General features: G+C 37.1%; 1 protein-coding gene across 5 annotated transcripts; it reads right to left on the bottom strand.

The window, feature by feature from the left end:
* On the bottom strand, window positions 1–22,900 carry LOC104218133 (two pore calcium channel protein 1B-like). Of its 5 annotated transcripts, none has more exons than XM_070150866.1 (13): window positions 22,537–22,899; window positions 22,386–22,451; window positions 22,164–22,307; window positions 21,284–21,341; window positions 20,420–20,527; window positions 11,299–11,362; window positions 4,654–4,719; window positions 4,313–4,403; window positions 2,449–2,535; window positions 1,175–1,255; window positions 504–535; window positions 322–419; window positions 1–224 (listed from the first exon to the last, which is right to left on the bottom strand). In XM_070150866.1, exons 1-13 carry the CDS (start codon window positions 22,540–22,542, stop codon window positions 52–54), a joined length of 1,074 nt encoding a protein of 357 aa, XP_070006967.1. In that variant the 5' UTR covers window positions 22,543–22,899; the 3' UTR covers window positions 1–51. The 5 variants fall into 5 exon arrangements, with proteins under 5 accessions (XP_070006967.1, XP_070006969.1, XP_070006968.1 ...); XM_070150868.1 differs by having other exon boundaries at window positions 318–419; window positions 22,537–22,897; XM_070150867.1 differs by lacking the exon at window positions 20,420–20,527 and having other exon boundaries at window positions 22,537–22,900.
* Window positions 22,901–23,850: the final 950 nt, after the last annotated feature.

Genomic DNA, 23,850 nt, shown 5'->3' with positions numbered 1-23,850 from the left:
TGAAAAATAACAGCCCCCAAAAGTACAGAAAAATGAAGCTTCACCAAACCACTACATATTTGCATGGAGAAGTGAAAATGTTGCGGTTTGCTTGGATGAAAATTTACACTGGGAGAGTAGGAGTACATCACAATTCACAACTATATACAAGTAGATCACTCGAGTGTGATTTTTATCCACCACCAGGTCCAAAATTACTCTTCTGAAGACAATATTGCATAAAGCTGGAAATTAAGAGAAAGATAAATTGTTATGAGTGATTGTCTCAGAACATGCAAGAATTTCTTTTTCCATTTCAAATTTCTTAAACAAGTTACCAGCCTGGAAAATGGACAAACTTATGGATTGAAGCGCTGTGTTCGTTCAGACCAAGACATGCGACGGTGAAGATCATCCAATTTGGACTCCGAGTCTTAGCACTGTGCAATGAAAGTAGTTGCTAATCAGAAAATTGGTTAAATCATTGAAAAGTTCTCTTAGTTTAATCATTCAGTCACACATACCCAACAGGACGTCGCTGCCCTCTTCTTTCTTCCTGGATTACAAAAACAGAATTCAGGTTCACAAGATTACTTCAGCAATAAAGTATATAAACAGTTACCATTCGGCAAAGACAACAATATGTTATGATATCGAAGATGCAAATCTCCAAGTTAGTACAAATTAGTTGGTGTAGGACAGGATTGATTTAAGAATAAGGAGCTAACTACAGGGTAGGCTAGTAAAAAGATATAAAAGTCTAGAACTGTTTGAGGGTTAAATGGTGACTAAAGATGAGAATACAAAGAACAGAATAAGTCTAGTATACTCTGTAACAATAAGTGAAGGAATAAAATTAGAGAATCTAGTTTTAGGTTGCACAAGCTAAAGATGGCTGAAAGTTTGAGTTTATCCTAGATACCTTTTGGTCTCATTTCCATGTGCTAATAAATTTCGCATTGCTATTTCAAAATCATGTTTTGACGAAAGCTTCTGTTTCTCTCTTTTTAAGAGTGACCTACCTGGTAAATCGTGACGGAATAATTCTCTTAACTAAACTTCGACTGACAGATTTAATGAGTGCAATTTGTAACATAAGTATTTCTATGATGAGCCGACAAATACAAAAAACACGCTAGAGTCTATCGAGATGTTCCTGGCCAAAGGAATAGCTAGTAATAACAATTTAACTAACCTTGTCCTCACCATCCACAATTCTTGTTGAAGCCTCTAGATTCATTTCTGCTTGAAAAGCTTCTAAGACAAATACTACAATCTGAAAGAGTACCAAGCAAAGGTAAAGTGTTAGTACAGCTTAAGCATTCACACATAGGGAAAGTAAATGATAAGATCAATTGTCACAAAAAAAAAGAGCTAGATCTTCTAAAAAATTAAAAGATGCAACGTCAACTTCTGTAATTATTCAACAGGAATAGAATATTTAAGCTACCTTGCCTTGGTAAAGAATATAGTCATATTCACATATATACCAGTACTACTACCAAAAAAAAATGTTAGATCTTTACGTTCTTTCATTTCTTCTTTTTGATATCATTAATTATACATCATTAACTAAGTCTCTGAGACCATTTTGACTAGCCATTTAGAACAAATCTAGCAATTTTGAATCAAGCAGATGCCTCATCATTCAGGTCATTCTATTAATTTCCAAGTCCTGGGTTCTAAAATAGATTGTTTTTCATTTGACCAATGACCCCCAGAGAAAGGTTGCTGAGATGGGAAGTCTAAAAGGCTAATAACGCAAATATGGCTGGGGAGGGCAATGAAATCTCCCCAGTCCTTAAGGTTATGTTAGCACTTTGTCAAACATTTTCCCACTGATGAAAATTTTAAATCGATCATATACGATAAAGATATATAAAAGATCTAGAAACTACCAGCGAGAAAGCATGGTGGTTAGCTTGATTAGGAAGAATATATATGATGTTGGATGTCTTATACAGGTGGGCAAACTATCCAAATAATATCTGATTACATGCTTCATACTCTAAAGAACTAAGCATTATATTGTTGGGCATAGGGAAACATCATTTTAGGGCATGGAATAAGTCAACTCATGAAATTGAATAGTTCTTAGAAAGGCACTTCTCTTTAAAATCACACAAATGTGACATCAATTCTTGAACATGTTGAAGCAAGAATAAGTTAATATTATAGATTGCTCTGTGCATTAGGAGGAGGGATATACAAGGGTGCTACAACTGGATATTAATGTAATACACGTACACGTACCTAGGATCTAAAAGCTAGTAGCCAATGGAAAAAGGTACCTTCGTTCTACCCAAATGGACACATTGCCCCTGTGATTATATTATCCGATACAATGAACTTATGAGTACTTATCTCTACATGAGAAGTTGACTTTAACATCATCTGGTTTACATATATGTAGGGATCTTCAGTGGAGGTCTAGAGACCAATTTGCAAAGAGTACACATAGATACTTACCAAATTTAATAGCCACGGAACGGCAATAACATAGAAGCTGAAGAAGTAGACATAAGTCCAGGAAGTCCCTGTCAGTTCCTTGTAGCTCTGGAATGTTAGAAGCATATTATCAGCAACTCGGACCACACATGGTAGTAAGATATAAGCTACTTAATATTCATCGAGTTAGAAAAGCAGCTAGGTCAGAACTGTTAAACAGGTATTAATTATCTCAAATCTCTTTATATTAGCACATTAAAGCAAAATGCATGAGGCATTAATGGTCGATGTATAAGATCATTATAATACATTTGAAAATCCTTTTTTTTTTGATAAGGTAAATAATTTTATTAACAATTGGGGACTACCCCGTATACAAGCCGTATACCAATATACAAGCCGTATACTAAAAAAAATAAAAAAGAGAACCTACACCAAAAGATAGTTCTCAACAAAAGAGATCCAATCCTCTATACAAATAGGGACCTCATGAGTACACCAAAAAGAAACTAGGAACAAGAAACTACTTTGCAATTTCACAAAATCTTGTTCTACCCCTTCAAAAGCCCTTCTATTTCTCTCTTTCCATATTACCCGCATGATTGCTAAGGGAGCGACACTCCATGCCCTTGGACTTCTCTTTCCACTCATGTGAACCCAACTATGCAACGCCTCCTTCACTATACCCGGCATCGCCCATTGCACCCCAAACAAATTAAGAATCACTCTTCACAACCGACTAGCCACTTTACAATGCAATAGGAGATGATCTACATCTTCGCCCGAGCTTTTGCACATGAAGCACCAACTAACATAGGTGATCCTTCTCTTTCTCAGATTTTCCGCTGTCAAAATCACTCCCCTCGCCGCCAACCACACAAAGAAACACACCTTTCTTGGTGCTCTGGGAATCCAAATAGAGTAATGAGGGAAAACTTGTTCCTCTCTCACTAATAACCTCTTATAATAAGAAATAACCGTGAATAATCCATTTTTACTTTTCCGTCATCTCCATACATCCGATACATTATTCGGTGTATCCAACCCATACAATACCTCAACTAGATTGTGAAATTCTTCCATCTCCCAATCCTGTAGGTTCCTCCTAAATCTCAAATCCCAATGAAGCACCCGTCCGTGGGACCTACAAATTTGTTGGACCGTCATCTCTCTCTGGCAAGATACTCTATATAAGTTAGGGAAAGCTTCCTATATAGCTGATGTATATATTGCACATTTCCACCAACCTTTGGCATGTGTGACACAATGGTGAGTTCATGAAACAGATGTACACGTGTCAGTAGAGGTTGCCAAACATTGGGTCAGATACCATGTTAAAGGATTTTGAGCAGCAAACCAAAAATATAAGGTAATAGGTGCAGTAGTCTAGGACCATTATAAGTATGCCTTCTGGACACCCTAATCCAAATGATGCGTGACGTTGTATATCTCCTGCAAATATTTATCCTTTTACAAGTGTACACCTAGCATCTTTACATTTTTTATCTGTAAATTCTCATTTTCATCGATCCACAAGAAAGAATAAGAATTCGCAAAATAACGTGTAGTCTGTCTATACATTCTTTGCCTACACTAATAGAAGGATAAATATTTGCAGGAGATAATCATTTTACACTCTCTACATTGTTTTATCAGAGCATTGAGAGAAGCAACAAAATTTGAATGCAGTCACTTCAGGACTTGGCTAGGCTTCATGACCAAAATCATCATTCCTCAGACAATTTGAAAGTGCTGGTTCATTAAAGTTTCCCCTTAACAAAGACGATTGTTTTGTGTTGAATATGCATTACAAAAGATGGCCTTTATTTGCAAATAGTTATTCTAAGCAGATATAATGGTAATTGAGGAAACCAGACCAGGATACCTGCATCAAAGGTGACCAGATTCCCATCATCAATAGATTGAAAAGTGTCACCATGCCATTTGGATAGTCATTGAAGTTAAAAAGCAAATAGCTAGGATTGTCAAGAAAACAAAGTTGATCAATTGACTTCCACGTAGAAACACTATAAGAATATTTGAATTTTGACATTAGATGATAAAACAGATTGTTTCTTTTTTCTTTTTCCCTTTTTCAGATGATAAAAATAGATTGTTCCAAAAATATAATCATGGCACTAGAAAAACATTGATTCCTCGTTGTCTATCAAGGAAAATGACTTGTGGAATACTCTGCAAGGAATTTCACAACTAACAAAAGGATACTCATAACCAGCAAGATCAGTCTGGTGTAACTTGGGGTTTCCAGTGTTGACAACCCCCCCCAAAGAACTGCACAAGGTGAAAACAGAACTAAGGGTAAAAGGCAGAAGAAGGCTAGAAAAACGTTAGACACGCAATTGCGCAATATTAATTATGCAGGGCAGCCAAAGGACATTCTAACAGAGAAATAGATCAAATCTTAAAGATAACGTTTACGAAGATTAAAAAAACATACATGGTTCACCACTGCTTGAAGACCATATTTTGAAAGCTTTTACGTGTAATAACAAGCAGACCAAGAGAGAAATGAAATCCACGATGGAGTGATTAACAAAGTAATAGCAGCAAAGAATCAAATATACCTGTAAACCAAGAGAGCAGTAAATGCATAAGATACAGAATATGGTCCCCAAGTATGGCAGCAGACAATGTATGAGGGTCAAAAATGTGGTAACAAAGGCACGAAATCGCTCGATGTGCATCAAGAGTCTTATGAAACGTAACATTCTTGCGATAAGAAGATAGCGAATCCTGTAAGCACCAGCAAACAGAAGCAATTACTGTATCCCTAAGACAGGGAGCATCAGAAAGAAAAAGACCGTGACTACTGTCAAGAACAGATAAAGCAGAAGAGAAATTGAAGAATGACTATCTCAATTACTTGATTCAAATACATCAGATACATTGGTATTTATACACAAGAGAAAATATCCTACACTAAATGTAAATCCTACAAAATATTCTTCATATATTCTACAACTAATGCTACACAATATTCTACACTAAATGTAGAATATCCCTAATAATATCCCATATATTCACCATATCGAGAATATATTAGTGTAGATATTCTACAATCTGTCCATTATGCTAACACCCCCCTCAAATTGATGCTGGTGGATCGAAAAACATCAATTTGCCTACTAGAAACTGATGACGCTGTCGTGCCATTGATTTTGTAAACACATCAGCTATTTGAAGATCACTGGATACATGTGGAAGAGTAATAACTCTTCTATCTACAGCTTCTCTTATAGAATGAGAGTCCACTTCAATATGCTTGGTTCTTTCGTGATAAACTGGATTGCAACCAATCTGATTGGCACTTGTGTTATCAGCATGGAGAGGAGTAGGATTAGATTGAGGAAATCCAATTTCTGCAAGTAAACCACGAAGCCAAATAATTTCGGAGCAAGCAGTCGACATTGCTCGATATTCAGACTCCGTTGAAGATTTTGAAACACGATCTTGCTTCTTGCTCTTCCAAGATATCAAAGAATCTCCGAGAAACATGCACCATCCCGTGACGGAGCAGCGAGTATCAGGACATCCGGCCCAATCAGAATCACTAAATGCATTAAGCTGAATAGGAGAACCACCAGGAAAGAATAATCCACGAGTTGATGTTCCTGAACGAACTGCCACCAGATGACGGGGAGTCTGCATAAATTGACTGACTTGTTGAACTGCAAAAGAGATATTAAGCCGAGTAATAACAAGATAATTTAGGCTCCCAACTAATTGTCGAAACAAAGTTGGATCAGGAAGAAGATCCCCTTCATCGCGACGATACTTTACATTCAATTCTCATGGAGTATCAACAGAGGAAGATTCTTGAAAACCAGCCAAAGCAATCAAATCCTGAGTATATTTGTGCTGGTTTAAGAACATACCTAAAAAATTATAATGAACTTCCAACCCCAAGAAATATGTTAGAGTACCAAGATCTTTCATGTGAAAAGAATCCTTAAGCTGCTGTTGGAGGCTAGTGATTAATAAAGAATCAGTTTCTGTTATAATGATGTCATCCACATATACCAGAAGAAGAACACAACCTGTAGATGTTTGTCGAAGAAACAAAGATGGGTCATATTTACTTTGTTCAAAAGAGAAGTGAAGCAAAGTAGATCGAAACTTGTCAAACCAAGAACTGGGAGCTTGTTTTAATCCATACAAAGACCGCTTCAACTTGCAAACATCTGATGTAGGTGATGAAAACAAACCAGGTGGGGGTTTCATATAAATATCTTCTTTCAGATCACCATGGAGAAAAACATTTTTTACATCCATTTGATGAAGAGGCCAATTCTGTGAGGCAGCAATGGCAATAATAGTTCGCACCGTAGTCATTTTTGCTACTGGTGCAAATGTCTCCTCATAATCCACACCATACTCCTGTTTGTTACCAAGAACAACCAAGCGAGCTTTGTACCGATCTAGAGTTCCATCAGAATGAAGTTTAATTGAATAAACCCATTTACATCCAATTGGGCGGACATTTGAAGGACATGAAACAATGTCCCATGCGTTATTTTCTTTAAGAGCCAAAAGTTCTTCCTCCATTGCATTCTGCCAACATTCATGCTTGCAAGCTTGTGAGTAACAAGTTGGAACAGAAATAGTGGATAAAGTAGAGGAAAAACCATACCTATTAAGAGTATTTCGTTCTCTGGTAGATCGCCGAGTAGGCTCAAGAGGAGCAGGCCTTGAAGATATCTCATATTCTGGTTGTGGAGCAGTCTCAGGTGGCGGATCAGTTTCGCAATGGAGTAAAGTTAAGTGACGTCGTTCATACACATATCCGGGTTTGAACCGCTTAAAAGAAGATGACAAATCCTCAAAAGTAGGAAGCAGAGGAGAAACAGAAGATGACTCAACATGAGTGGAAAAGAAATATTGATTTTCAAAGAAAACAACATTTCTAGAAATACGAAATTTGTCGGAACTTTGATCATAGCAAATAAACCCTTTCTGCGAAGTACTATAACCCATAAAAGCATATTTAGTAGACTGAGCAGAAAGTTTATTGCGTTGAAAAGGAGGCAGATGCACAAAACAAACACAACCAAATGTATGAAAATTATGATAGCTAGGATTATGGTGATAAAGACGATAATATGGAGACTCAAGATTTAACACTTTAGATGTCAGTCTATTAATTAAATAGACAGCAGTAGACAAAGCTTCCACCCAGTATTTAGATGGGACAGAGGACTCAATCAAAAGTACGAGTTACATCTAAAAGATGACGATTTTTACGCTCAGCAACCCCATTTTGTTGTGGTGTATATGGCAAGAGCGTTGTGAGATGATTCCTTTCTCAAGCAAGAAATTATTGAATTCATGAGACATATATTCTCCACTAGAATCAGATCTTAATATTTTGATGCATGTAAAAAATTGAGTCTCAATGTAAGCCAAAAATGTCTTGAATATGGAAAATACCTCAGATTTGGAACAAAGAAAATACACCCATGTAAACCGACTATAATCATCTATGAATGTCACAAAGTATTTGAAATGAGCATGAGAAATAATTGGTGAAATGCCCCAAACATCACTGTGAATGACATCAAAACACTTTTTAGCACGACTACCAAAATTAGGAAAAGGAAGAGTTTTACTTTTGCCTAATTTACAAGTAGAACAATCAAATGAAACAGCTAAAAACCGATTTTTATTTCCCAATAAACCAGAATTTGATAAATGAGACAACACTATAGAATTTGGATGTCCTAGACGCTTATGCCAAACCTCCGATTTACTAGCTGTAGAAGTACAAGCAAAAGACAGAACACGAGGAATGGAAAAACGTATAGGAAACAATCTTCCAACTTTAGGTCCCTTCGCGATTATCGTCCCCGACACCTGATCCTGCACAAGGCAACCATTACGAGAAAAATTCACATCTCAATTATTATCTACCAATTGGCCAACTGAAATAAGACTAGTTGAGAGCTTTGGTGATACAAAATCATTCTTGAAAGTTTGAGTAATAGCCCCGACCTTGGTAATGGGTAAATTACTACCATTCGCAATCTGAATTTGTGATAGACCATGATAGTCACGTACATTTTTTAGCATGCTAGTTGAGTTTGTCATATGATTGGAAGTGCCAGAATCAACAAGCCAAGTATTTGAAATGAGCATGAGAAATAATTGGTGAAATGCCCCAAACATCACTGTGAATGACATCAAAACACTCTTTAGCACGACTACCAAAATTAGGAAAAGGAAGAGTTTTACTTTTGCCTAATTTACAAATAGAACAATCAAATGAAGCAGCTAAAAACTGATTTTTATTTCCCAATAAACCAAAATTTGATAAATGAGACAACACTATAGAATTTGGATGTCCCAGACGCTTATGCCAAACCTCCGTTTTACTAGCTGTAGAAGTACAAGCAAAAGACAGAACATGAGGAATGGAAAAACGTATAGGAAACAATCTTCCAACTTTACGCTCCTTCGCGATTATCGTCCCCGACACCTGATCCTGCACAAGGCAACCATTACGAGAAAAATTCACATCACAATTATTATCTACCAATTGGCCAACTGAAATAAGACTAGTTGAGAGCTTTGGTGATACAAAATCATTCTTGAAAGTTTGAGTAATATCCCCAACCTTGGTAATGGGTAAATTACTACCATTCGCAATCTGAATTTGTGATGGACCATGATAGTCACGTACATTTTTTAGCATGCTAGTTGAGTTTGTCATATGATTGGAAGTGCCAGAATCAACAAGCCAAAAATTAGATATAATATCGGTACCTTGTAGCCCCAAACCTGAAAAGGCTGACACAATCATTTGTTGTACCATTTCAGGAGTAAGAACATGTCCAACTGTTGGAGTAGCAAACTGGTTGCTAGTTTCAGTTGAAGATGAGTGATCATCAGTCGAACCATTTATCCCAGCTTGAAAAGCATTCATCTTATGGTTTTGAGGACGTGTGGGACACTCTTTGATAATATGCCCGTGCTGCTTACAATAACTGCAGAACTTCTTACTACAATATGACCATATTCTTTGCAACTATAGCATTGCGTGGTGCTCATATCCCTGTCCTTTCTTTTTCCTTGAGCAGCAAATGCAACAGTATGAATACTTTCTTGCTTGAAAGCATTTTGTGTGAAAAGACGCCGCTCTTCACGAAATAATTCCCTAAAACAAACATCCAAGGAGGGAGGCGGGTCACGATTCATTAAGTTAGAGCGAACACTCTTAAAATCAGATCGCAATTTCATCAAATATTGGTCTCGCTTGCTCATGAACTGCTTGAATTATAGATAGAGATTCAGCAGGTATTTTAGCATAAACAATATCAGCAAATTCAGCCCATAAGTTCTGAAATCCAGAAAAATAATCCTGAACAGATAGACCTCCTTGAGAGTAAGTAGCGATGTCGTGCTCTAGCTGAAATCGTCTTGCGCTATTGTCTTGGTTGTAAACCTTTTGTAAATAATCCCACATGGCCTTTGCAGTCTTGTACGGCTTGAGATTAAGAACAATAAGAGGTTCAGTTGACCCTAAAATCCATGTCATCACCCGAGCATCTTTGACTTTCACTGACCTAACTTCGTAAGTTCAATAGGAGCAGGATCACTTCCATCTATATGGCCCCATAATTCTTTTCCCGTGACAAATAATTGAAACTTAAATTCCCAAGCAGAATAATTTTTCCCAGTGAAACGAACACTGAAAGACTCAAACTTATGTGAAGTCATGTTTTTGAATAGAGAAAATCAAAAACACAATGATACGGAAAAAAATAGCTAGAATAACCAAGATTAAGATCAAGACCAAAAGCCCTAAATGCTTAGGACTGCTTGTTGACGAAAAATCAAGAGAACCAAGAGAACTAAACTTTCAATTTTTTTTTTTTAAAGGAACCACATATGAAAAACACTAAGAATCAAAACTATGAAAAGAAGGCTCTAATACCATGTCAAGAACAGAGAAAGCATGAGAGAAATTGAAGAATGACTATCTCAATTACTTGATTCAAATACATCAGATACATTGGTATTTATACACGAGAAAAAATCCTACACTAAATGTAAATCCTACAAAATATTCTTCATATATTCTACAACTAATGCTATACAATATTCTACACTAAATGTAGAATATCCCTAATAATATCCCATATATTCACCATATCGAGAATATATTAGTGTAGATATTCTACAATCTGTCCATTATGCTAACAACTACATTGTGCAACCCTCCTGACCACATGAAGTACTAAACAGTACATTTTTTCATACTTTTATGGTTACACATATTCTAGGTAAAAATAAAATACTCCAAGAAATTGACGATGTTAGAAACCCTAGTCTTGAACAATTATAGAATCTCAGGCAATCACATGAAAATGTTGAATGTACAGATGTAACTTTTTGATTCGCTTCCAGCTAATATGCCATACTATTGAACTAGATTTTGAATTTCAATCTTCCTTGATAAGACATAAGCTAGATTACCATTATAGTGGAGCAATATTGTGTACATGATCAGCCCACACTTCATCTTTCTGGTGATTATATTAAGTAGATAATATTATAACCAGCACAAGTTCACTATCACTATAAGCAAAGGAGATACAAGCCACAGAAGGTAAATTGGGAACTTTTGTCATCATTCTCTACCTTTTAGTTCGTAATTCTTATTAACTCTTTGCCTCAAGACTAGTATTCAAAAGCCAGCAAATAGAATAAAACAAAACACAAGATTCTATTTCACCGCCACAAAATCTTGTACTTGTCTATGGTAACATACTCTTGAAAATAATTGAATTACTCAAGCACAACATAGAGCATAAATTTCGCAGTCACAGCACAATGAGCTGTCAAGGCCTTTACCAATTTCCGTTGGACATGAAAGTCAGACCATGAGGGCATACCAAAGTAGTTATTTCTTCAATACCTGTGAAAATTGCAATCATTCATAAACTGAGTTAATATCAGTAACTTCCGAGAAATGATTTAGCAATCTTACTATGTTCACATAAGTAAGAAGTTACCAATTTATGCTAAGAACTTGACAAACAGCAGTGCTGTTGAATTGATTCAAATAATTTTACGTTACTTATTAGACCATAAAAACAAAAATTACAGATAATAGTTCACTATAATTTGCAAAAGAACAAGCAACCACCTCCAGTAAATGAAGTAAAATCATTGGAAGTTCGCATATCTTTCACGTGAGCACCTTACTCACATAAACAACCGTTTCCCAACATGATATCCTATCCTTCCTTCGTGTTTTCCCTTTGAGTGGGCTGATGGAAGGATATAATGCAGGACAGGTAGATCATCTATAACCATCCAAATCCAACTACTTCATTTGTTCCAAGTAAATTAAGAGCTTTAGAGGATTTCTTATCTCATCCCTTTGTCCATTATTTACATACCATGATTACTTTTACCACCCACAACTAATAAACTACGAAAAAGAATGACAAAAGATATGCTGTTAGATTGTTAGTAAACATGCTAACACAAACACTTGAGTGTTTGTTTAATTTAAGAACCCTAATTTGAGAGGCTGGTAAAAGTCCTCAAATAAATCAACACATAATAGAAGACAAAATAAAGGACATGCAAACCTTCTAGGGTGGATAGAAGGAATCAAACTATCCCTCAAAACGAAGCTAAATAACACCAACCTATACCAAGTAAATCAATGGACATAAGTCTTTAAGTTCTTTCTCCTTCCTAGAGAAACACATATCAAGAAAATCATTGGATGAGAAAAACTTTACTTGACAAAGCAATAAATGAAAGACAACAGTAATTGCAGCTTAATATTTAAAGGCATGTAACCTTAAAATCCAGAGACTAGAGAAAAGAGGAAAGGTAATTAACTATCTACTTGTGGGATTAAAGAAGACAATTTGAAAACTCAACTGTCGTGGGAAAAGGATCTGAAAAGGCATATTTACAGCTTGTTTGGATGGTTGTTACCTATTGTATTGTATCGTATTGTTACTTTAAATACAATATATATTTTGATTGCTGTATCGTATCGTTAAATCCATTGTTTCGTAATGACGAAAAGTGCCACTTTATGGAACGACGGATTTGGTGTGGTGACGTTGTTTCCTTGCTTTTATCTCTCATCTTGCCCTTCCTTATTATTAAATAATCACATTTTATCATTTACCCTACTTTTTTATATAATAATTCTACTCTTTATCCTATTTTTTCTTAATAATGTTGCAAGTTTATTCTTCATATTGTTGGTGCCTGACATCATAAAACGACGAGAAGCGATACAATCTATTCAAACGTTGTATTCATCAAACAATACAATGCAATACATTATGAAACGATAGGTAACAACAATCCAAAAAAAGCTGTTAGCAAGAAAAAACAAGAGCTAAAATCAATAATGGATACATCAAACAAAGGCTTAATGCTAGCTGCATTGCAAATGACACTTTCAAATAAAGCCTTACATAAGTTATAGATAAGTAGGAAGAGAGATAATTCTGAAATACAGGTAGGAGCAAAAGGGAGGAACAAAAAATATCAATCCAAGTGCTAACACAGTACATTCAGTATACAATTTAATAAGAAAAATCAATCAGGTTTATAAACTATTGGAAATAAATCCCCCACAAAAATAATATCACGGTAATAACAACGGAACAATAACGTATCCAAGATACGGTAGTCAACAAGAATAATGAGAACAACAAGGACACAAAGATTTTAACATGGAAAACCCTTATGAATAAGGAAAAAAACCACGAGCCCGAGAGGAGCAAATTAATCCATTATAATGAGAAATTTTACTCTCCGTAGTCCCGAGTAAACTACTCCAGGGATCACTACAGACTCAAAAGAAATAACCCTCTTTTGAGATTCCCACCTCATTACAATATCCCTTGCACGCTTTGTTTTCCCTCACCGACTACATCGTGTGCGAATACCTCGCACTACTCTCAAATAAGTTTCCCTCTGTGATTGATGTATAGAATAGAAGCCGTTCTATTTATAGGTGAAACAATCGAAAGTTTAACCAATCAGAAATTCAGAATTGGTTTTGCTAAGTTGTCACTGTCACCAACAAGGCCAAAACTTGTTTTGGCATCATGAAATTTCCTTTTTATTTCTTTTTCAATTATGGGGATGGACCCCACAAATCTCCCCCTCCAGACGCATTCACCGGAAGGATAAAACACCGGACTTCTAACTTGAGTACATGCCGACAAGTTCTTTACACAACTCAAACTTGTCTCTTGGTACCACCTGTGTCAACATATCTGAAGGATTCTCACTTGTAGGAATCTTCTTGACCTGCAGAGATCAATCCTCTATCTTTTCCCAAATCCAGTGATATTTCACGTTAATATGTTTTGTTTTTGCATGATACATGGTGTCTTTGCTTAGGTCTATTGCACTTTGGCTGTCACAATAGACCACATACTCATTTTAATGCAATCCAAGTTCTTGAAGGAACCGTTTTAGCCATATCATCTCCTTACCAGCTTCAGTAGCGGCAATATACTCCGTTTCAGTTGTAGAAAGTGCAACACACTTCTGGAACCTCGATTGCTATGATATAGCTACCCCTGAAAAAGTAAACAAATATCCAGTAGTGCATTTTCTGTTATCAAGGTCACCTGCCATATCCGCATCTGTATAGCCATTCAAGATTGGATCAAATCCTCTAAAACACAAAAAGTCTCGTGAGGTACCTGAGTATCCACTTGACTGATTCCCAATGTTCTTTTCCAGGATTTTCAAAAAACCTGCTAACAACACCAACTGCATGAGCAATATCAGGTCTGGTGTATACCATTGCATATATCAGGCTTCCGACTGTTGAAGAATAAGGAACTCTCGCCGTGCTCTCTTTTTCCTTATTTGTTGCAGGACACATCTTCTTGCTCAACTTCAGATGACTAACAAGAGGTGTGCTGACTGACTTAGCACTCTTCATGTTGAAGTGTTCCAGTACACGTTCAATGTACTTCTCCTGAGACAGCCACAACTTTCTACTTGTTCGCTCTCGAATTCTCTTCATCCCCACAATTTGTTGTGCTGGACCCAAGTCCTTCATATCAAATGACACAGACAAATCTCCCTTCAACTTTGCAATCAGCTCCTTGTCTTTTCCTACAATTAACATGTCATCCACATACAACAACAAAATAATAAAGTTGTCAGAAAATCTTTTGAAGTATACACATGGATCAGAATAGGTCTTCATGTAAGTTTGACTTTTCATGAATGAGTTGAACTTTTTATACTATTGCCTTGGTGTCTGCTTCAATCCATAAAGACTCTTATTCAATTTGTACACCATGTATTTCTTTCCGGCTACTTCAAATCCTTCTGGCTGCTTCATATAAATCTCCTATTCCAAATCTCCATGAAGAAACGCAGTTTTCACGTCTAATTACTCCACTTCAAGATCTAGGCTAGTTGCTAAGCTCAAAATTGTTCGAATAGAAGTCATTTTGATAACATGTGAGAAAATTTCGTCAAAATCAATACCCTTCTTCTATTCGAAGCCTTTTACCCCCCAATCAAGCTTTGTATCTGACCAGCTTGCCATTTTCATCTTTCTTGAGTTTAAAGACCCATTTGCATTTGAGTGGTCTTTTACCTATTGGAAGTTCTACTAGCTTGTACGTTCCATTTTTCTGAAGAGATTTTATCTCTTCTTGCATTGATTTCATCCATTGGTTCTTTTCTGGATGGAACAACTCCTTAAGGCTTTCTGGCACCCCCTCATCACTGATGAAGACATACTCTATGGAAGGGTACCTGCATGACTCTACCCTTGGCCTTTCTTATCTCCTCAGAGGTTGTTATTTTCCCAGGGTGGGGTACTCCACTTGCTCGACATAATCATCAAGTTGCTCCCCTTGTTGGGAAACGTTGTCGGTTTTACTTTCTGCACTTGTGGAGTTGTTAGAGGTAGAAGGAATGATAACAAAGTTAGGGATTATACCATTTTTGGCCTTCTCTGACTAATCATCTGCCGTTCCATCTTCACTTTCTCGGAAGATTACATCTCTACTTCTGATGACCTTCATAGGATCCCATAATCTCCGATGAATGTGTAAAAGCTTTGCAACCGAACATCTTCATATGTGAGTAGGACACTCCTTGTTGGTCCAAACTCTCTCTGGGATGTCTAACTCCAATGGAACTAATGGACTCCTATTGATGTAACAGGCTGTTGGTCCTTGTTGGTCCAGGCTGTCTGGACTGCTTCACCCCAAAATGACTTAGGCAGTTTAGCCATTTTGAGCATGCTTCTCAACAATGGTGCGGTTCATCCTCACAGCTACACCATTGTGCTGTGGGGTTCCAGGAACTATCTTTTCATGTCTTATCCCATGGCTCGAACAATACTATTCAAATTCCCTTGAAGTGTACTCACCTCCATTGTCACTTTGGAGACATTTTAAGCTTTTGGCCTGTCTCCCTTTCCACCCGAGCATGAAACTTCTGGAAAACTTGAAACACAGTCTTTCGTTTTCAAGATATAAACCTTCGTGAAGCATCATCAATAAAAGTGACAAAATATTTGTTATCACCCATCAATTCTATCTCTGGACCACAAACATCAGAATATACCAAATCAAGTATATTCAATTTTCTTTCAGACGACGTCTGAAATGAGACTCTATGTTGTTTACCAAATAAACAGTAGTCACAAAGTTTTATTGTCGTACTTTTGACAAAAGAGATGAGTTATTTCCTTGCAAGAATATTGCTCGCATAACCCATTCTTTTGTGCCACAAATCTGTAGAAATCTTATCTTGTGCCGCGTTCAATTCACCTCGGCATATTTCTATGTTTGTCTTGTACAACGTGCCATGAGTATTCATATCCTTACTTCCTTGTTCAGTTGTCATTTATCAATTCTCAGTTATCAATATTTACAATTCTTTCTTTCGGTTGTTTTACATACCAGTGCAATTCAAATGTATTGACGTCCCTTTCGCCCGAGGCCTGCATTATGCGATGCAGGTAATAATTTACCGGTTGACAATTCAGAGCACTAGGATTCTCGTGCCAACTATTGGTGAGACCCAGTTCTTTTGGGGTATTATCATTACTTTATAGTCTTTCAGTATTTACAGGTAGTCAGTGTTCATAGTACTTCATTGGAGGCTTCATAGACTAGAGTAATAGTTAGATAGAGTCGCAAGCTTTTCATGTTACACAATGTTGGCTACAAATATGTTTCAGACTTATGTTAGTTTTTCGCACTTTGATTTATATCATTCAGATTTTCAGTATATCAACATGTGTTAGTTTATATTCCGCATTCAGTATGTTATGATACCATATGTTGATTTTGCTAGCCAGTTGATTCGCTTGGTCGCATATAGACAGGCACCGGGTGCCGTGTTATGTCCAGGCCCAGGTTCGGGGCGTGACAAAAACCTTGTGACTACTATTTATTTGGTAAACAACATAGTCTCATTTCAGACATCGTCTTAAAGAAAATTGAATATACTTGATTTGATATATTCTGATATTTGTGGTCCAATGGGAGATAGAATCGATGGGCTGTAACAAATATTTTGTTACTTTTATTGATGATGCTTCACGAAAATTGTGGGATTATATCTTGAAAAATAAAGATCTTGTTTCAAGTTTTCTAGAAGTTTCATGCTCTGGTGGAAAGAGAGACATGCCAAAAGCTAAAGCGTTTCCGAAGTGACAAGGGAGGAGAGTACACTTTAATGGAATTTGAAGAGTATTGTTCGGGCCATGGGATTAGTCATGAAAAGATAGTTTTTGGAACCCCACAACACAACGGTGTAGCTGAGAGGATGAATCGCACCATTGTTGAGAAGGTGAGAAGCATGCTCAGAATGGCTAAACCATCTAAGTCATTCTAGGGTGAAGCAATTCAGACACTCTGTTACCTAATCAATAGGAGTGCATCGGTTCTATTGGTGTTTGACATCCTACGGAGAGTTTGGACCAACAAGGAGATGTCCTACTCGCATCTGAAAGTGTTCGGTTGCAGAGCTTTTGCACATATACCAAAGGAGCAGAGAACAAAGCTATATGATAAATCCGTTTCCTGCATATTCATCGGATATGGAGATGAAGAGTTCAGATATAGATTGTGCGATACGATAAAGAAGAAGGTCATCAAAAGCAGAGATGTCGTCTTCCGAGAAACTGAAGTTGGATTTGTAGATAACCAGTTAGAGAAGGCAAAGGATTGTATAATCCCTAACCTTGTTACCATTTCTTCTATTTCTAACTATCCCACAGGTGCATAAAGTACGACCGACGAGATTGCCGAGCAGGGGGAGCAACCTGATGAGGTTATTGAGCATGGGGAGCAACTTGATGATGATGCCGAGCAAGTGGAGTACCCCACTCAGGGAGAAGAATAACCTCATCTCTAAGGAGATCAGAAAGGCTAAAGGTAGAGTCATGCAGGTACCCTTCCACATATATGTCCTCATCAGTGATGAGGGGAGCTAGAAAGTTTTCAGGAGATGATGTCCCATCCAGAAAAGAACCAGTGGATGAAAGCCATGCATGATGAGATGGAATCTCTACAGAAAAATGGCAAGTACAAGCTGGTTGAACTTTCAAAGGATAAAAGATCACTCAAATGCAAATGGGTCTTTAAACTCAAGAACGATGGAAATGGCAAGCTGGTCAAATACAAAGCTCGATTGGTGGTAAAAGGTTTTGAACAAATGAAAGATATTGATTTTGACAAAATTTTCTCACATGTTGTGAAAATGACTTCTATTCGAACAATTTTGAGCTTAGCAGCTAGCCTAGATCTTGAAGTAGAGCAGTTGGACGTAAAAACTGCGTTTCTTCATGGAGATTTCAAAGAGGAGATTTATATGGAGCAGCCAGAAGGATTTGAAGTAGCTGGAAAGAAACACATGGTGTGCAAATTGAATAAGAGGCTTTATAGGTTGAAGCAGGCACCAAGGCAGTGGTACAAAAAGTTTGACTTATTCATGAAAAGTCAAACTTACACGAAGATCTATTCTAAACCACGTGTATACTTCAAAAGATTTTCTGACAACTTTATTATTATGTTGTTGTATGTGGATGACATGTTAACTGTAGGAAAAGACAAGGAGCTGATTGCAAGGTTGAAGGAAGTTTGTCCAAGTCATTTGATATGAAGGACTTGGGCCCAACACAAGAAATTCTGGGGATGAAGATAGTTCGAGAGCGAACAAATAGAAAGTTGTGACTGTCTAAGGAGAAGTACATTGAACGTGTACTGGAACGCTTCAACGTGAAGAGTGCTAAGCCAGTTAGCACACCTCTTGCTAGTCATCTAAAGTTGAGCAAGAAAATGTGTCCTACAACAAATGAAGAAAAAGAGAGCATGGCGAGAGTTCCTTATTATTCAGCAGTCGGAAGCCTGATGTATGCAATGGTATGCACCAGACTAGATATTGCTCATGCAGTTGGTGTTGTTAGCAGATTTCTTGAAAATCCTGGATATTTGTTTACTTTTTCAGGTGGAGTTATATCATGGTCATCGAGGTTGCAGAAGTGTGTTGCATTTTCTACAACTGAAGCAGAGTATATTTCCTCTACTGAAGCTCGCAAGGAGATGATATGACGGAAACAGTTACTTCAAGAACTTGGATTGCATCAAAAGGAGCACGTGGTCTATTGTGACAGCCAAAGTGCAATAGACCTAAACAAAAACACCATGTATCATGCAAGAACAAAGCATATTGACGTGAGATATCACTGATTCGGGTAAAGATAGAGGACGTATCTATGCAGGTCAAGAAGGTTCCTACAAGTGAGAATCCTTCAGATATGTTGATAAAGGTGGTACCAAGAGACAAGTTCGAGTTGTGTGAAGAACTTGTCGGCATGCACTTAAGTTAGAAGTCCGGTGTAATCTCCTTCCGGTGAATGGGTCTGGCGGGGGATTTATGGGGTCCATCCCCATAATTGAAAAAGAAAAAAAAAAGGGAATTGCATGATGCCAAAAAAAGTTTTGGCCTTAGATGGTGACGGTGACAACTTAGGAGATTTGCAAGTAAACCAATTCTGATTGGTTAAACTTTCGGTTGCTTCACCTATAAATAGAAGCCTTCGGCTTCTCATTCCACACACCATCTCAGAGGAAAACATATTTGAGAGTTAAAGAGCAGTCTGAGGTATTTGCAGGCAATGTAGTCTGTGAAGGAAAATAAAGAGTGAGCGATATTGTAGTGAGGTGAAAATCTCAAAAGAGGGTTATTTCTTTTGAGTGTTTAGTGGTCCCTGGAGTATTTAACTCGGGACTACAACAACAACAACATACCCAGTATTATTCCACACCTTGGAGTCTGGGGAGGGTAGTGCGTACGCAGACCTTACCCCTACCTTGTGAGGATAGAGAGGTTGTTTCCAATAGACCCTCAGCTCAGGAAAGCATAAACACCAAATTAATGAAAATATAGACAAGAAGGGACAGTACCAAAAAGCCATATAAAAGCAGAATAAAAACAACAAGATAGCAAGATGATCAACAATGAAAGAAAACAACGGTTAGTCATAAAAACCTACTACCAACAGAAAGCGAGACTACGTGTCAATCCTACTGTTATGAACACTCTAGACTACCTACTCTACTATCCTAATCCTCGACCTCCATACCTTCCTATCAAGAGTCATAATAGTGTAAAATTTTGCTCGGGACTACGAAGTATAAAATTCGTCATAATAGTGGATTACTTTGCTCCTCTCGGGCCCGTGACTTTTTACCCTTATTCAGAAGGGTTTTCCACGTTAAAATCTTTGTGTTCTTTTTGTTGATTACTGTATCTCGATACTATGTTATTTTTCCGCTGTTATTACCGTGAATATTATTTCTGTGGTGATTTATTCCCAACAATTGGTATCAGAGCAAAACAGTTGCGGATGAACAAAAAACATCAATCCAAGTGCTAATACAATACTTTCGGTATACAATTTAATAAGAGAAATCAGTCAGGTTTATAAACAACCTACCAATGAAGCAAGTGATGCAAAAATCAAACTGATTTTTACCATCCCTCCAATAATTCTCACATCCATAGGTGTACACTTTTAATGCCATCTCGATGGCATACAACCAGCCTATGCAACAAATTAGAAAATATGTAAAAGCCCGATTAAGCTTAACTCAAAGAATTTAGCATGGCACAACTATTTTAAGACGAGGGACTTTGAAGAATAATGCTCAAATAATTTTGAGAATAATTCTGAAGTGGGAGCATCACAGCATAAGGATAGCAAAAGAAATTTAAATATTCTTATTAATTTCTCCGAACTTGCTTTTCCGAGGTCTTAAGGAGTAAATTGACTGTTGAGGACAACAAATGTTCCGGTCTGGCGAGAAAATATGAACGAGTTCACTAAAGGAAATAGGCGGACACTCTAACTGGGCTGAAGAAAAAGAAACAAATAGATTTGAAAGTGCAGTGCAGACTATGTTTTGAGGAGACAAAATTGGAGGTTATAGTGCAGTTCAGACTTAGTGTGCTTTCAGGAGAGAAAATTGGAGGTTATGTTGGATTCAATTGTAAGAAGTGTGTGAGAAGGGAGGTGATTTAAGTATGACGTAGTTCAAGCTAATGGGAGTGGGGGAGGCATATTAGTCTCATGGGATGAGAAGAAGATGGAAACCATGGAGGTATATGGTAATGCAGACTCTTTACATTTTGTGTGTTTGGTATACGGGAAATTTTCACCTTAATAAAATCATTTTACCTGTAACAAAAGAACATAACTTCTACCTATTGGGTGACAACTACAACCTTACTGTGATTACTTAAAAAGGATAGCTATTTAGAAATATTGGTGCCAAGGCCTGAAATTTACTGTGCAACTTACCGAAGATGGTCTCTGCCTTCTGCCAAAAGATTTGAGCTGAGTTATTCTGCACATCAAGCTAGAAATCACCAGCAGTAAGTTAGCGAGATTCATGCCGAACTTAGAAAAGACGTAGACAAAGATAGTGGAAGTAAGAATTGGATATTTCTTGAAGCGCAATACTCTTTGTTTCATGGACGCACAAAGCTCACCTGCAAACAAAAGCTTCCTCATTGACATCCATAAAATAAAAAAATAAAAAGAGAAACCGGTGGATAATATCATGTGAGAATCTCAAGTTGTTCTTTATTTATTTTTTCTTTTTCCTGTGAGAATGTAGATTGGATCTTTTCTTCAAAGTCAGTGGTCAATAAAATGGTGGCAGTCCTTTCAAAAATAAAAGATTTGGAAGAGATGGTTTATATAGGTAGTTAAATATAGAAGCTTGTATGGTGGCACTATGCTATACTTATCAGACATAGATCCTAGATCCTACATTTTCAATGTTGCACCCACAGAGTAAGAAAGCACTAGACAGTAAACAAAGCAGAAGAGAAAAGTTCAGAAGTTCAATGTTCAGGTGCATTGGGATCGGGTGGAACATATTCTTACAACAAGGGGAAGGATTCCAAACTTTAGCTTGATTTGAGATAACAATTGCAACAATCAGGCAATTGTTAATTAATACCAGGTTGAAGGTCAGTACCTGGAGAGTAATGTATTCTCCCCTTCATTTTACTTTATAGACATGATTGTAAACAATTAACAAATAACATTTCATTTCATTTGACCAAAAAAAAAAAAAAATCATTTCACAAATTCAAATGAGACAACTCTCAGTCCTACAGGCTGGGGCTATTCACAAATTCAATTAAAGAATGCAGATGGCTTTGATTCATACCGTAGTTTCAACAATAACAGCAACAAGATTGACAAGGAGAATGAACACTATTATGTACTCAAATGTAGGGCTTCGGATGAAGTGTCTCAATTTCTTTGATGCTGGTGAATGATAGATATTTGGACACTTCTCAAAGATCGATTGCTGCAACAGAATACAGCATATGAAGAATTCACCATTACAACCTTTGAAGTTGTAATTGAAAGGGGAAAGTGGACTCACTGAATCTTTCTCTTCAAATTTTAGTGCAATGACATTGCACAGTCTGGCAAATTCATCCAAATTTATCTGACTTCAAACAAAGGAATTCATGAGATGAGTAGAACAAGAAAATTGGAAGACAATATAAGCAATTTCATGATTGAGAACAGACTTCCATTACAGAAAGGATTTATTCCTATTCTTCAAAGGCCATCTGGTTCCATTAAAATATATGAGAAGCTTAAGTTCTTTGACTATATCAGATTGGACACCTTGAAAAGATAAGTCACAGAGAGATCTGCTTATTCCACCACATAGAGCCCTAGTGATTAATCACCCATTTGTAGCGCCCCTTTTTCTAAAGACATGACATTTGGAGGTTCAATCTAATGATTAAGTGCATTAGGGCATCAAGAAGTGTTTGAGTTTGATCTAGTAGTGTGGTTATCACCATGTTACAATTGTTTCGTATAATCAAATAAACAATTAAGGGCTCAAATAAGAAGGGGTTCACATACAACATTACAAGTAAGTCGAAACTTGAGAAAGGGTAAAAAGGGGCAGGAATTTGATGAAAGATTCAAACAATTCTACAAGGAATAGATGAAAACAAATAAAAGGGAAGGGGATCCTAGGTTTATGATTACTATGGATCACATCAATGCAATACCCGATAATCACTCCTCAAAAGAGGGGCTACACATGGTATTAGCGCACCGGTCATCATATTACCCTTCCCACCCCGTTAAGGTATTAAAGCGCAGAATGGTGTTGTTACTTATTGTCTGCTATTACCCGTCCCGATCCTATCAATCCCGGAGGCATTTGAGACTACTAATCCTAAATGGGAGGGAATTGGGGCTTTTCCGGAGTTTCAAAAGGATAAAAATCTAGGCGACAAGCAAAAAAAAACAGCAGTTAAAGGGTGAACAAATAGCAATTAAGGCTCAAGTAGGCCTCCTCATTCGAAGCAGCAAGTTATTTAGCATGACTTACAAGTACTGGTTAGGTCTTTAATAAATTAAGGCGTAGGACATGCTGATTTATCACATATGTTTCATATGAGGAGTCCGAATTAGCCCTGCCTGGATGTAGTTATCAAAACTGATACAGTTGGTTAATTACCTAGTAGTTTGCCTAAGTGAAACCTATAGGCATGATATCTAACAATGTACACTGATTTTTACGAAAAGGATGCTGGTTTTATAAACGAAAATCTACGGACTTATGACTGATTTTAGATTTGAAACGAAACTGATTCAACTGATTTGCTCATATAGGCATGATCTCTAAATGTCATTGATTTAAAACGGTTACGTAAGTGCAGGAGTCCTATAAGCATGGTGTCTAGGATGCAATTGATTATTTTAAACCTATAGACTGTTTGCCTAATGTGTGTCACACCTCTTTTTGGCCCGCGCCCGTAGGGGCACAGAGGGAGTTTTTTCAATTAAAGGACAATCGACGGGATTTGTTGTTTAATTCA

This window comes from Nicotiana sylvestris, chromosome 7 (genome assembly GCF_000393655.2).
Source record: "Nicotiana sylvestris chromosome 7, ASM39365v2, whole genome shotgun sequence".
In the NCBI taxonomy this organism is placed as follows: Eukaryota; Viridiplantae; Streptophyta; class Magnoliopsida; order Solanales; family Solanaceae; genus Nicotiana; species Nicotiana sylvestris.
The sequence above is the reverse complement of the archived record's forward strand: the minus strand, read 5'-3'. Positions and strand labels throughout refer to the sequence as shown.